This window comes from Nilaparvata lugens, chromosome 6 (assembly GCF_014356525.2).
Source record: "Nilaparvata lugens isolate BPH chromosome 6, ASM1435652v1, whole genome shotgun sequence".
NCBI classification, from domain to species: Eukaryota; Metazoa; Arthropoda; class Insecta; order Hemiptera; family Delphacidae; genus Nilaparvata; species Nilaparvata lugens.
Genome location: NC_052509.1, coordinates 20,553,404 through 20,566,407, shown reverse-complemented (window position 1 = coordinate 20,566,407; position 13,004 = coordinate 20,553,404). Strand labels below are relative to the sequence as shown.

At 35.0% G+C, this 13,004-nt stretch overlaps 1 protein-coding gene across 1 annotated transcript in view; it reads right to left on the bottom strand.

Moving 5' to 3' along the window:
- LOC111046472 (locomotion-related protein Hikaru genki) overlaps window positions 1-13,004 on the bottom strand; it is a 245,283-nt gene that overhangs the window by 53,268 nt on the left and 179,011 nt on the right. The window contains exon 6 of the mRNA XM_039430371.1: window positions 4,472-4,645. Coding sequence (XP_039286305.1) covers window positions 4,472-4,645 — 174 coding nt within the window. The remainder of the gene's footprint in view (window positions 1-4,471; window positions 4,646-13,004) is intronic.

Genomic DNA, 13,004 nt, shown 5'->3' with positions numbered 1-13,004 from the left:
AATGTATTCTTTCTCTTTATTTCCTGTTTTTTTGTGAAAACATCAAATACCTGAATATTTGATTAATCGAATGAGCCCGGTTGCAATTAATTCGATAATAGCAGTTCTACTGTATTTATAATCTCTCTTGAATGTCATACTCATCATAATATCACGATTATGACTATTCATAATATTTTTTCTCCCTTTTCTAGAATTTTGCGGAGTCCACTAATTTTTCTTTCTTTGCAACCATCATAAATTTATATTATAATGATCTTGATGGGGAAGAGTCAAATGAGCAGCTGCTTTCAATCTTTCTTTATGGAATTCCGAAATCAATTACATCACTCATAAGTATCACTCATAGTAGGGAAAAATCCTCCATTCAAGACTATAGCATGCAATTTATTTCAGTCATTAATTTTTAACTATACCATAATTGTTATTCTCTTCTCAATTACATGGGATGAAATGGACTTTTGCAAGATTAGGGAATTGGACAATGACTGAGTTTATAACGGAAATTGACATGCAAGATTTCCCCCAATCCCCAACTTTTCCCTCAGCCACCAGCTCAAAACGCTATTTTCTCTTTCCCCATCAGCAATCACGGAGCCGATAAACTCCAAATGCGCATACATTTCACGGCCTCGAGTATAATATTATTATCGTTCAATAAGGGAGTATAATTCTGGGACTTCATGTGTGTTTTCGAGGCTAGTGTATACCCTGGTAGAAGAATATTCAGTTTTGGCTTACGTCATGAAAAATTGACTTTCCAGTTCATCGACTCATTCACTTGAGTGAACACCCTGCAAAGACCTGACAGCTATTTTCACAGCCCACATCATTATTAGTCACCGGAGTTCTATGCTATAGCCCAGAGCATCTTTTCAACGCTCACATTGAGTTATGTACATCGTTTTATGAGCTAGGTTTGTTGATTCTGGAGTCGCCAGTGTATAATTCGTAGGAGACTAGAGAAGCTTGGACAATAATTTTCCAACTTATAATTGTTCAAGTCACTAGTCATGTTACTAGTCTCCTATGAATTACATCAACACAGACATTGACACAGTATGCTTTTTATGCATGGGCGTTGAGAGTTGCAATAATTCAACCGCTCATTCATTCGGTATCTATTGATTTGAAGAAGGAGAACTAAACTATAACAATTATCAAATTTCCGATTGAAACTAATTGAACTGATTGAGGAAATCGTTCAGAATTTTAAAATACTAATTCATTCTATAGACCCACGTTGGATCCATATCACTCACTGGATGAATATTTTATTGTATCCGTGAAGATACAGAATATAATAGGATGTCTTCTGACTTATTATTGGTTGAAACTTCCAAAAAAATCATTTCCAATCCGTTCCATTCCATTATACGAGTTGATTAATAATAATTTGAATTTATGGTATCACAATTATTGATTCTGTAATAATTCCATACGCAGTGTTGGTGAATAGTTTGTGGGAGAATTAATTTCCTTGCGTGTCGCAAAACTTTAGGTACAGTATGCCTCTAGTGGAAGGACCCTATCGCAAAAGAGGCAGCCTTGTCTGATACACAGACGGTTCTCCAATTGACGGGAAATCTGGCTACGGGGTGTACCACCTAGAACATAAGTTTATGCAAGTCTGGGACAACACTGTACCATCTTTCTGGCATCTTTGAGATTTGGGGCATCATGGCTTGTGCCAGCATAGGCATTGCCAGGCGCTATTGCAATAAGCATATAGTAATCCAGTCAGATTTTCAGGTAGCACTCAAGGCTCTTGACGCCAATGAAATCAAGTCCGAATTGGCGTGGGAGTGTCACGAAACACTCAGCAGGCTTGCAACACGCAACTCTGTGCATCTTGGTTGGGTACCCGGCCATGTAGGCATAGGAGGTAATGAGCGTGCAGATGAGCTTGCTAAGCGGGGTTCTAGTATGCCATTCTTTGGCCCAGAGCCAGGCTGTGGCATAGGTAAAACAACAGCCTTCCACACAATAAGTAAATGGTCCAGGGACTCACATCACCAGCAATGACAGGGTCACCCTGGTCAAGCATTTGGAAAAAGGATGCTGGTAGACGCAAGCCCTCGCTTCACCAGCTGGCTGGTGAGTCTGGGTAGAGGTCAGGTCAAGCAGGTGATTGCCCTGATAACTGGACATGGCCACTTCAGGAAACATTTTCACACAATTGGACTCAGAAATAAAAGCCAGATGTGTAGGCTTTGTAATCAGTCTAAAGAGACTTCTGAGCATATCATATTGGATTGCGAAAGTCTTGGAGCAAGAAGAAGGGCTCTGTTTGGCTGCAAGCAACCAGGTGAAGAATGGGATGTTGATATAGGAAAGAAACTCCTGGACCTTGTAAAGGACACGAGAGTTGGTTTGCCTAACTAACATACTTTGGGACACACAATTAGCTTCAGTTGACGAGTGAACCTCACCTTTGGATCTTTTAATCCGTCCCTCCAAAAAAATAAACATGCCTCCAGTGTCTTCAAACATTAACATAATTCCTAGTTCATGATAAAAAAGTAGATAATTTATTATTTCATATTACTAAGAATCACTTAATCACAACAAACTAAACATAATTTCCGAGCCCGAAATACTTTCATCCTCACAAAGTGAGATGTAATTATAGCTTAGTTTGAATTATCCGGTAATGAATCCATTGTTTGTGGAACAAACTTTCTAAGCAATTTCTCCCCACTTTTACCAATATAATATCCATTGTAAGTTTTGGCAATTAATGTGAAATCGTTATGCTTCATAAATAGAGGTGGGAAACGTAAAGAGATGTTAAAGTCGCAGGCTACATATTCGGGAACAGTTGGAGGATAGAGTTTTGAAGTAATTAACGTCGGACCCAACTGAGCTCAGCCACTGTAGCGAGGCGTAACGCTAATAAAACAAAACTTGGCCTGGCTTAGCTGCATACTGCCTGCTAGACATAACCTGTGCCACTACATACCAGCCACCCTACTACCGATGTGCAATTTGTTGGAAAATGTGGAATGCTAAGTAAAGAACGGCAAAAGGGAAGCATTGTTCGACTACGTTTCTGAGTAATGAACATGTTACCGGTTTTTGACTGCTCATTTAACTGTTGCAAACTTTGAACCAACATAAAGTTGGTGACTAGAATATAGATATCACACTGGGAATGTTGCTCCCACTCACGTTGCATTATATATAGCCATTGATGGTTAGACAAGATAAAATGTAGGGAATCAATTGAATCCTACTGAAAAATTGAAAATATAGCCTACTAGAGATTAGTATCAAGGTACACTGAAGATGAGCTCAAGTACCTTGAAATGCGCCTGGTGTACATGTACCATGTGCACACTGTTCAAAAAGTGAACATTATGATAATTTAACGAATGTGGAATTCAATGAATTCCGTATTATATCATTCATTGATCAGTACCAATTAACAAGTAGTTCTGTGAACAGTAGACCTCAACAGTTTCCTCATCCACAAGTATCTAATGTTACATGTTTGAAATGTTAACAAACTCAGTTCGCGTTTGAATTTGTATTCATCCATTTCCGTGATAATCTTTTCATCTGATGAATTTATTTTTCTCAGTCAAAAATATAATAATTCCTCCAGCATTATTTAGTTCATTCAATCATTCTCAATTATTCATTTTTATTCTCTTGATTTTTATTTTTAATTTCCATTTAATTATTTCTGTGGACAATATTCATCATCATGAAAATTAATTAGCTAATAAATCAACAACTATTTAAGTTGTAGACAATATTTAACATCTCAAACATATATTAATTATAACAGTTATTACTACTAGACTATTCAAATTGGGAAAGACTCATTTATTTAAGAGAGAAAGCAATAGGAATGCCCTTTTTGAGTGCATCAGTACATTAATGCAGAATGAATGAATGAATGTGAAACTGAGGTGTAGTAGTCTCGCTCGAATTTGAGCTGTACATATGAGACCATGAGACAGCTCATGGAAGAGCGGCTATGAATATTATGATTCGCATGCGCATGCGCCGTTAAATGATTCATTTCTCCTGTGTCGCTCCCCAGTGTCAAGTGAAACAGACACGGCTTTTCCAGCCATCTGTGTAATCCACTTGTCAGCTGATTGATTATGTATAATTCTATGGGCTGATTAATCCTATCTTCAGAGTAGATGATAATAATTATAATTATATAGTGATATCGCAGTATGGAGGAATTCCTTTTTTTTCATATTATCCTTAAAATGCAAAATTTCGAAAAACCTTGTGTATCCTATGCATCGACGCTAAGTTTAAAAAGGAATATTCCTGCCAAATCTCATCGAATGTTATCAATGCGTTTGACTGTAATTGCGTTATATACAGACAGACAAAAAAAATCTGAGCTAGAACATAGACTCACTACGTTCGTTCTATCAAAACCAAAATATTTTTCAGTCCCAGGATTTTTTCTTTTATTCCCTTGAATGTTCCATTTTCAACTCACCAGTCAAATACTGCCTGAAAGAGGACGTCCACGTCCATTCGGGTGTGCCTGTTTTGCGTGGAAAGAGGCATTCTAGATGGAGGATGGAGCCCGGGAAAACGGCCAGGGATCCTGATGGCTCCACAGACGCCGACCCCGAAGGGATCCGAACCAAGATGGTTGGTGGTGAATCCTCTGTAATCATATCACAATCATTCATATTATATCATTTGAAATTCAATTCGAGATTGAAAACATATATCGAATAATAATTTCATCAATATGAGTAATTATTACAGCAGACTGGTATATGAATGAAAATTCACTAATAAGCCAGTCACACACACATACATCTTTGGGTGTCCCAGTTTGTGCCGAGATTGAACATAACTTGGAAAACAATAATGATAAGCATCTGCACCCATCATCTGTTTACCATGTTCCGTTCAATCTGGTAGTAATTCTTAGGACGATGAAAATAAGACGTCCAAAATCGATGTGTGTTTAACTGACTATACGATTGAAATCAATTATCATATTTTATCTATACGCAGGTTAGAAACCCAATTGTAAGAACACGTACTCATGAAACAATTGAAAACTTGGAGGGTTATGAAATTTTCTGCTATTCTTATTCGATCATTATGTCATCTGTAAGGTACCTAACAATAAAAATTCACGTTATTGATGACTCAATTCAGTTGAAGTATTTTCTGAAAAATGAAACGGTTGCAATAACATCATACAGGTTGTCAACTGGAATTGAGCAGTTGTTCCTAGAATGATATCTTGATATTAGTCCTTTTCAGATTAATTCCTTCTATGATAAAGTGATCAAATTCCAATCAAATTACATCAACTTTCAATAAAATCAACGGGAAGCGGACTTATGTGTCACGCTCAACCGATTATAATATTGAGCTCTGACGTTATTAGCATTGAACAGCGTGTACACACATTAAAGCAGCTACAATACCACTTGATCCCACAAGAGCTGTCTGTATTCTGAAGCTAATCGCTGTTCAAGTCCTCATGTTGATCTCAACCCAATTCTTGGAGCTCCGAGTGTTGCTATAGCGTTCAGTTTGATCGTTTGAGCAGTGAAGTGTTCATCCACATTCATGTGTGTAGTGGTATTCGTAAATACAGATAAGCTATGTATGCTTCACTACTACCAGAGCGAAGTCATGTTGAGAAATGAGAACGTATTAGCAAAGACGACACTAGCAATATACTATCACCGTTAAAGAACTGTCCCACCATTTTACTAGTTAAGAGCAGTGCTTATGGAATGTGGAAAGCTTATCATTCCTTTTGTGGATAAGTAGATTAGATATGAAGATTGAAATCCTTAATATGAGAATGAACGATCTCAAATGAATCTATTTCATTCGTATAATGTAGTACATATTGGAAATCAAAGTAAGTACTGTAACGTATCAAAATCTGATGGGTAAATAAAATCCCTACTTGAAAGAAATTTATAGATCTAAAGTGGAATAATAGTCTAGTATCGCCAAATGCGATAACGTTTTTTAAAGATTAGATAATATCAGGTATCATGGCTAAATTTAGAACAGCCGAATAGAAATAGAAATAATTTGCCACTTATATAATATTATATAAAGTACTGAAAATTTGAGGTTAGGTGTAAAATATCTATTGATCGGCGACATAATGATCGATTGAGTCGCATAACGTAAAATCTAGCCAGACACCTTGGCAGAAATTTATTGTAACTAAATGGTATGCAACTAGAGGAACCAAAAAAGCACATGACTAATTGTTATAAAGTGAGAAACAACCTATAAACATTAGAAAATTGTATTGCATGTAAAAAATGTACTAAAAACCCAAAATGAAAATAAATTAATGTATTAAGGAAGTAGGAGGTTCGTAGGCGCATGTATACTGTAACAAATTTGCATGAACCAATCAAATGGTAGCAATCGATGGGCGGTAATAGTGAGCCGATTCGAATGTATTTGTATATATTTCTATAAATGATAAGAGTTTATGAATTATTGTTGTTCAGTTTATGTATTGGATATGGCCTGAAGACAGATAAAATATCAGATGGGTGACATAAGTAATAATTTAATAGATTGGCACGAACTATTTGAGCCTTGAATGGCGTAGTAACAAATTATTTAAATTTTATGTAAATTTGCAAGTCGGAAATGAAAATTGTGAAAAGAAAGTAGAACTTGCCCACTTGCCTGCCAACCACTACCATGGAATGTCACCAAAATTTATAGAGCACAATATCTTTTACTGTACATTTTTAATGACTTAAAGTTTAATCAAATTATTAATTTTCTATAAGACTTTGTGATGCTATAGTAAAGCAAAAGTCATCCAAATATTTTTAATCCCTTGGAAGAGACGACTTCGGCCACCAACAACCCAGGACTACCAGGAATTCGGATCGCCGCCAGCAACTTATAAAAATTCAGCACGTGAGTGATAAATAGTCAAAGTAAAATTAGGGCGCCCTCAGTGCTTCGAGTGAAATAAGATATAAAGCTAGCTCGTCGGAAAGGTTTTAAATATTAAGAAATTAATAAAAATACTTGTGCAAGTCTTAAAATGGTATAAGAAATATTTTATTGAATAGGAACGAGTCAATTTATATATCAAGGGATACACCAATTAAAAGAATATCAAGTTCTAAGCTAGTAATACTAATGTTCACATGATCATTGATTTTATAATATAATTTGTAATAACATAATGTAGCTCTGGTTCATTGGATAAATTGATTTATCTATTTCCATCAGGTGCCGAATCTTGCACCCTGAGATATATATATTTATTATTGAGAAATTTATTGGAAATTATAAAAAATGATATATTTATAATTATTGATTCATCAATTTATCATTCTCTGATTTAATAAAATATATATAAAGGGAGATTACCTAAATTGACAGGCAACAGCAAGTCGATACTAAGCTACATGCAAATAAATGCATACTATCAATGAATCAAAAAGCACATGGTAAAGTTTCGTGCTATAGAACCGGAAAATAGTAACTGATTTGTGATATTTTGGCTTGATTTTTATTTTTTGTTTTATTGTATATTTTGTTGCTCTATATATTTTCTATATTGATCTGACTTTGAGATTATTCGTTTAATATATGTATCAAATTTTTCATGGTGTACCATTCATTTTATTCCCCAATACCATAGGGTACAAATTATATATATATATATATATATATATATATATATATATATATTATATATATATATATATATATATCTGTTAATTATCAGTATAAAATTATTGTGAGAGCTCCTGGATGAGCCTATAAGGATTTTAGTGAAATTATATCCTAGAAAACCACGACCAGATTTTATAGTTATTAATTCTCATGCTCTACCGATTGACGCCAAGCAGGAGGCAAAGCGTTATTCCATCAAAAATAACGTTTCAGTACCTATCCAACTTCATGTTCTATCCATCACAACATGTTTCGACTTGGGTCATTCTCGAGTGGAAACATGTTATAAGAAATAAAATATTAAGTTGAAGAATTACTTTTATTTCTCCATTTGTATGTACATAGAAGAAGCTCTCATCAAGAAAGTAACATGTAGTACACTTATTGAGATACAAAAATCTCACTACTATAAAACAAAAAACATCATTTACAAAACGATTGTTATGCAACTGACTCATGAGTTCATCATTTTCATTTCGAGGTCTACGAACAGATAGAATAATTCTCATCATTCCCAAAAATCTTATGATTGATGCATGGAATCTATTGCATTATAAAACTTCGTTTATTAATATTATGCAGAGCTAAACAGAATTTTGATCTAAAGGAAGTAGACAATTTTTGAAAAATGGTGATGACCGGAGCTTGATTATTCCTCTACAATAGAGCTGAACATTTGAAATAGAACGTTATTATTCCGGCGCATTGGCATGGATTGTGTGGATGAAAGTACATCTGAATCTTGTTTTTGGTACAGAAGACAGTTTACTGAATAAAACATTAGCGTGTTTCAAGCGGTACGTCTAAGAGAGCTGGATGTTTTCCACCAGCGTAATAGATACCTCAATACGGGGAAAAATAGTCTACTTTTGAGATGGAAGATCCACTGCTGTAAGAATATACCCATATTATGTTTCTCAACATTCTTCATTCAACTATGATGTTGAGATGAGGATACACTATCGAATGTTACTCTCTATTTTCCAAAACAATTTTATCATCTGATTCCAGTTAGTATAATTACATAATTCTCAGGTTTTCAGTTGAAATTATTGACATACTGTAATGTAATCAACATAGATATTTGCGTGGCAGTCTGGAAAAACATCCATAGAATATATATATTCATAAATAATATAATATCCACATTTTTGCAGTCGCCAGGTTGCAGTTGAATGGAATTGAAATGATCAGTCTGTAGGTAGGCCTACTGTAGACTGTAATTCTCATGAATTCATTCTCAAATCTCGATCAATTCCAATCTTTGATTACACATACATAAGTTGGTGGAAGATTCCTATCAAGAGGATGAAAGCCAATTTCCGATCGGAAAGCACCAAGTATTTATGTATTATTGCAAACATCATAAACCATCAACGTGGTATGAAGGCAAATGAATATTTGGTAATTCCATCATCACGGGATAGTTGATTATAATTCCTTAGTATAATATTCCTTCGTACTACTAAAATGTTGAGATTTTATCAGGGGTGGTTGAGAACTTATTCATGTTTATGCTAACAGTATGTAAGCAACGTTAACGCTTCCATTCATGGAAGCTATTAAAAATGAACTTCAATCTTGACAGAGATTAAATATTAAGTGGAAAGGTGATAAGAAGACGCTCGTGTATATGCCATAAAACAGGAAAATTCCTGTGTTTATTGAGATTTTTCAGTGTGCAGGTGAATTGTATTGCAGCGCTGAGAAAAAATAAGAGCCATTCCTCCTCTTCTATTTTTTTGCTCGGCAGTAGAAACATAAATCCCGGAAGGAGAGCGCTGTTTACTGGCTGAAAAACACTGAGAGCTCTTCTCTCGGACAAGATAATTAAAACGGAGGGCAATTAGTCGAGAGTGAGATGCATTTTAAACATCTGCTTAATATTTATGAATTTTATGTTGGAGATAATTTTTCGGCTCACTATGACTGAAGAGAGTTTCTTGTGCACCATACGCAGAATATTTATTCATGAGTTCCACCTTCGCTACACGAGTTGGAAACGTGAGTTGCTGTTCACTTGTTGGGACTCTCTGTCCCACTTCATGCTTTATCTTAATTCAAGTGCACGTGGTTATGAAAAGCTCTTTTTTAAGAATCATCATCATAATTATTCGCATTCAAGCTTCATGTCATAATACTCTATCAAGCTTTGTGCTTACTCAATCAAAGCAGTGTTCTCTTTCTTATGATTATTATGATCAGTTCTTAAGATGTATTGGTACAAATCAATTGACTATTATTTTGAATGAGTATGGTAATACTCATCCCTTCGAAATTTTATTATTATCCTAAATTTGATTATCATTTTTTCCAGAAGATTATTGGTTTCACAAAACAATTTCCACCATGAATTAATTTCAATTACGTTTACGTATACTTTGGGAATTTCCAGTGAATTTGTAACAAATCTAACAAAATTCAAACAACGAATCCAATCAAATTCAAGAATCAATCTGGTAACATTCCTCTGTCACACATTACAACGGCACACATCGAAGACAGTCGACACATCATCACGTATTTTCAATTATCATTCCACATTTTCGACTGTAAAATATCCTGAAAGAAAATTCTTCTTGTGTTTCTCTGTAGACTGTTCACTACAATTATACTCTCAAATAACGTTGCTGCAAAAATCCTCTGGTGAGAAAAATAAAAAAAATAATCCAAAACACATCTCATCCTCAATACTAACTCATAATAAATCTATAAATTAGATATCACTTCATGCACAGTACTATTTAAGACAAGAAGATCTTGCTGTACTATAGTGAGGTCCACGTTATAATGACAGTGTTTGATTAGCAATCGTATTGCTATCCTTGTCTATCATTTAACAAAACAGATAGCGCTATCTCTTTCTCGCTTTGCTCTGTTGCCAGATCGTCTTTTAACAATGTAGAATGAATAATTAACATAACATTTTTCATCTTAACTATGAAAATTCATTATGAAATTATTGAAAAATAAAATTTCTCTCTTAATAAAATATAATTGATTATTCTAAATAAGAATGAACACTTAATATTACATCAATAAACCTGTATCAGCTACCGTCAATAGAAGTCATTGACAAGACAGAAGATCGGCAACGTTTTTCTCTTATCTTCCTCCACTGCCATTATAACGTGGACCTCACTATATAGGCTTTTCCCTATTTCTAAGTTAAGGTGCGTACAGATATACACGCCGCGAATATAAAAATTGTATAAAAAAAAATAAACATGAGCAATTCACTTTCAATCAGCTGATGCCAAGCTTTTTATATCTGTATCTTACCGTTTCTGTGAAAATATAGATACAATCAGCTGATTAAAAGTGAATTGCTCATGTTTATTTTTTTTATACAATTTTTTATATTTTCACAGAAACGGTAAGATACAGATATAAAAAGCTTGGCATCAGCTGATTAAAAGTGAATTGCTCATTTTCGCGGCAGGTAAATCTGTACGCACCTTTACATACAATAATTGAATGTAACAATAATTATTATTATTTCATTAAACCTAAAATCAAAATGTCACAGTTGTGTTATTGTGTTTTAGTCCTCTGATAAATTCTATTTCGAAGACACATAACTCAGTCTACAGAACACCACTCAAACCTAATCTGCTCAATTTAGTTCGAATAATCAGATTCCATAATCCCACACTCAATCTTTCGAGTTTGCTCTCTTGTTACAGACCGTTTCTGCAATGTTACTCCAGTGTTACAGTTCTCAGGCAGACACCATTAAGAAGACATTTAGCGTCTGCAGGCGAAGTTTTCTGGTCCATTAACACCGCAAACGCAGCCACCCTATTTGCAAGGTCTAAGTGGACGATGCTCAGCGCCATGACACTTCTCTGACCACCAATGAGAGAGCGAGCGCTCAATATGGCCGCCGGAAAAGACTGGCTGGAAATTTATTGTCGTGTGAGCGTGGTAATGAGTTTCACAGCCCCTGTGCTGAGTGTGCTTCAAGATTAAGTGACCAGTTGTCCGGGTTTTTCCGTAATTAAATAAGCCTGGAAAATCCTATCGAAGAATCACTCTGCTCCTTGGTTTCATAGGATATATGGAAAATTTTCAGCTAATGTCATGATGTAGTAAAAAAATTATCAATTGGATATATCACAATGTAAAAACTCACTCTTTGAAAGTCGATCACTATAAATAATTTATTATTACCATCACTCATGGAATGTAACCGGGATCGAAAAATGCTTCAAGAGCTCATTATATTTATTTATCCATACACATATTTTACTTCCCTTGCCCTATTACCATAGGTAAGGAAAGTATTGCGTTCCGAAAAAAATTAAGCTACCCCAATTTCTAAATTTCTATACGTTTCAAGGTCCCCTGAGTCCAAAAAAGTGGTTTTTGGTTATTGGTCTGTATGTGTGTGTGTCTATTTGAAAAATTGACATACTGAAAATTTGACCTACTGAGATCTTGAAGAATTTGAAATAGGCCAATAATCATCCTCGTTAAATTAAACATCTATATGCTAAATTCCATGTTAATCAGTGCAGTAGTTCAGACGTGATGATGCGTCATTCGTGAATTTTCTATCCTGTACTTTATTTAGATTGAACTCAGCTAGCTATTGGAAATGTAGTTGGAATTCCAGTTAAATTTGGCCTCTGATATTCGAGGAAGGGCGGCAAACACGAGCCTGTTAAGTTTTCCGGCTGTCCTTGTTAGAGATAACGTTCGGAAATGCTGCAGCTCCGAGATAAACTTGGCAGCGAGTGATTTGAAAGCCTATGACCACTGAATTTACTGTTGACGTTCCACTAACAATGAACCTTAACCGAGAATTCCCGGAATGGGCATTGGGCAGGTTGACAATAAATGAGCGCATTGTTCGCATTATGTTCCGTTTTAGCTCCAATCACTCATGGATACTTGGAGAGAAATGCATTATCAAAGCGACAAATTCGAACATCCAGACTGCGAAATCATCTTTGAACCAACAAATTAATTTTAGTTTTTTGAGAAGAATCTTCATTCTGGGAAGATCGTCACTTGAAAATTTCAGGGTACGAACAGAGGAGTCAGGTCGATAAATGTAGATCTCATTTCGCTATGGATCGACTTTATTTATATCTATCATATTATCTCTATCAATCACTACCAATTAATGTATTTATTATTACATAGCTGTTTAGTGGCAGTGATCTTCACCGCGACTTTTGTTCACAGCATGCTTCTGTTCACAGCATTAGTAGATCATGAAATAAATACTCCTTTTTGAATACGTTTTCCACTCTGATGGGATAAGTTTCATCACTTTCTATGGTTCTATTAAAAATCATAATTTTCTCAAGGATATA